The sequence below is a fragment of the Alexandromys fortis genome, unplaced genomic scaffold (genome assembly GCF_014885135.2).
Source record: "Alexandromys fortis isolate MF-2015 unplaced genomic scaffold, M_Fortis_MF-2015_v1.1 scaffold_375, whole genome shotgun sequence".
Lineage (NCBI taxonomy): Eukaryota > Metazoa > Chordata > Mammalia > Rodentia > Cricetidae > Alexandromys > Alexandromys fortis.
In genome coordinates this window covers 564,027-566,940 of record NW_026068279.1, presented here as the reverse complement: position 1 = coordinate 566,940, position 2,914 = coordinate 564,027, and the positions used below count along the sequence as shown (strand labels likewise).

The 2,914-nt window shown below is 38.0% G+C and overlaps 1 protein-coding gene across 1 annotated transcript; it reads right to left on the bottom strand.

Moving 5' to 3' along the window:
* Positions 1–880: 880 nt before the first annotated feature.
* Positions 881–1,831, bottom strand: LOC126494721 (olfactory receptor 10A7). Its single transcript, XM_050132132.1, has one exon. The coding sequence runs from the start codon at positions 1,829–1,831 to the stop codon at positions 881–883; it is 951 nt and encodes a 316-aa protein (XP_049988089.1).
* Positions 1,832–2,914: the final 1,083 nt, after the last annotated feature.

Sequence of the window (2,914 nt, the reverse complement as noted above, 5' to 3'; positions counted from 1 at the left end):
TATTTTGGAAGATTCATTTTAGTACGGAACTCACGATGCTCACCTTACTAGACCTGGATGGAGGTGGGTGGTCCTTGGACTTCCCACAGGGAACCCTGATGGCTCTTTGGGCTGACGAGGGAGGGGGACTTGACTGGGGGAGGGTGAGGGAAATGGGAGGCGGCGGTGGGGAAGAGACAGAAATCTTTAATAAATAAATAAATAAATAAAAGAGTTTGCATCATGCATCCCTTGTATCTGTAAATTTTACTATTTTACTTTTTTGGGAAATCTATATTAATAAAAATAACTTAAACCATATCACATTCTTCTATCTCATTAGCCGTAGATCACATAGTGGTTTCTGGTGTGATGTCTTATCCTTTTCCACCTGGCTCAATTCCCTAAAGTCTGGTCTTCAAATGCTGAGTCAGACGGTTTCACTCTCTACTTCAGCTTTGGTGTGGGGAAGAACAGAAGCCAATCATACATTTAAAAAGACAAAAACAGGATAAGACCACCAGGATTGCGGCTTTTTTTTTCTGCGTGCAGAGCTCCTGTGTCTTTTTATACATCACGTCCTGAGAAACATCAGCATATGCACAGTGAATAAAAGCACTTACCACTTCAGGCCAAAGTTTGCCCAGTTTACATCATATAACCTGAGTGGCAATCACATAAACTTTCCCACAGACTTTAAATGGCCTGCTTATAATCTCTTTCTCAACCACTTCAACTTGAGAGTTTCATTTCTTTCTTGTGAGGACTCTGATTCATGGCCTGGGAGAAGCTCAATATTGAAGTGATTCTGCTGGAAAAAGAAAAACCGTCTACCCCTTTCCCTGAAATGTGGGTGGATAGTGCACTCCACTGTGCTTAGAAATTCTCTGCATGGAGGATCTTATAAGGCATCCAACTTCTTCATGACCTTTCGACTGATAGTTCTCTTGACTGCTCCTTTCACTTCGTTGTTCCTTAGGCTGTAAATGATGGGGTTTAACATAGGTGTAATGACTGTGTAAGACAAAGACACAAGTTTCTTGCTCTCAGGAGACTGGTTAGATTTGGGCCTTAGATAAGTCAAACTGGCTGTCCCATAGAAGAGGGACACCACAATAAGGTGTGACGAACAAGTAGAAAATGCCTTCTGTCGACCAGTAGCAGATGGCATCTTCAAAATGGTCCCAATAATGCGGGTATAAGAGACCAAAATGAGAGAAAACGGAAACATGATAAAGAGAAGAGTGGATGCAAGTGCTTGCATTTCGTATGTTGTTGTATCTTCACTAACTAATTTTAAAACAGGAGGACCATCACAAAAAAAATGGTCTACTGAATTGGGCCCACAGAAAGGAAGAGCCATCATCCAAGCTGTCTGTAGCATGGACACAGGAACACCAGACATCCAAGAACCTATGGCCATACACAAGCACAGGGACCTATTCATTATGACAGAATAACGGAGAGGGTTACAGATGGCTACAAAGCGATCATATGCCATCATAGAGAGGAGAAAACACTCAGAGCTGCCAAAGAAGAAGAAGAAGTACATCTGGGTGCCACAGCCAACGAAAGAGATGACTTTCCTTGTTGACACTAGGTCTACCAGCATCTTTGGCACCATGACCAGAGTGAAACAAACTTCAAGCAATGATAGGTTTCGCAGAAAGAAATACATGGGTGTTTGAAGAGCCTGGTCCACACTGGTAACTGCAATAATGAGAAAATTTCCCAGCAAGGTAACTGAATAGATGGCCAGAAATAAAACAAAGAGGGAGACCTGCATGTCAGGGTTGTTTGTAAATCCCAGAAGAACAAACTCAGTGATTCTGGTACGATTTTCACAAGTCATATTTTAGACAATTTCTAATAAAAAAGTCAAGATATGGCATATCAAAATCTATCAATATAGAAACCATCTTAAGTAGAATAAGTAACAATAAATAAGCAATAAAAATCCATAAAATACACTTTCAGTAGATCATTGGGTTCTAATTTAATTAGTTGTATATTAGTGAGGTGAAGCATTTATTTGTGACACACTAAGCAATTAATTGACCTTTTAACACAAGAAATAAATTTTTATTTCTCATTCTAGTTGACTTTGAAAAACTATATTTTTTCATAAAATAATTTGACTCATTGTTGTAATGTGATGAGTACGTATACAAATCTTTGAGTACCTACAATATGAGGCTGAGGGTCTTAGAATTTCCCTAAAACATTGTAGCACTACTAATGAGTCTACGTGCATATGAAGACATATCTTGTCTGACTGCACAGGTTTGTATGATTAAAGGCCATGTGCTTCTTATATGCATCATTATTGCTTGATCCATGTGTTGGTTTTCAGCTTTCCATGACTTTTCAGGTAATACAAGAGTTCCATCATCATTTGCTTTATTTTAATGCAGGACAAAGTTATTCCATTTTCTGTAATTTAACAGATCCATAGTTTTTCTTAGAATGTCTTCACAATGTGTGGGTGAAAATATGAAATAGTATGTTTAAAAATTGAAGTTGGGGCAAAAGATATTACAAATAAATCTCAGGATATATCTTACCAACTTATGGCTGACATTTCTTCTTTAATTAGAAGTCCAATCAATTTTTCAAAGAGGAATAATAACAGAACTTGAAAATTTCCATAGCTCAGTCTTTGATGAAGCAAAAAGCTTAGATAGACTATCTGCTTTGTTTTAGCACTAAATGGTGAATATGTTTTAGTAATAATATTTAGAAGTGTAACTAACCTTGGGGAAATAATCCCAGGGACATAGTAAAGGACTACTGTTAATTGGTCCACGTTTTACCCCCAAGGGAGACTGTGGATCGCTTTTAGAATTGACTGTGCTTTCTGCAAATTATGACTGCATTTTAATATACCCTTCAGACTTATACTTCTTTTGTAATGGGACTCGGGTATTACAAATAT

Coding starts and splice junctions, on each gene's coding strand:
- LOC126494721 (XM_050132132.1), bottom strand. CDS start 1,831: ATGACTTGTGAAAATCGTACCAGAATCACTGAGTTTGTTCTTCTGGGA.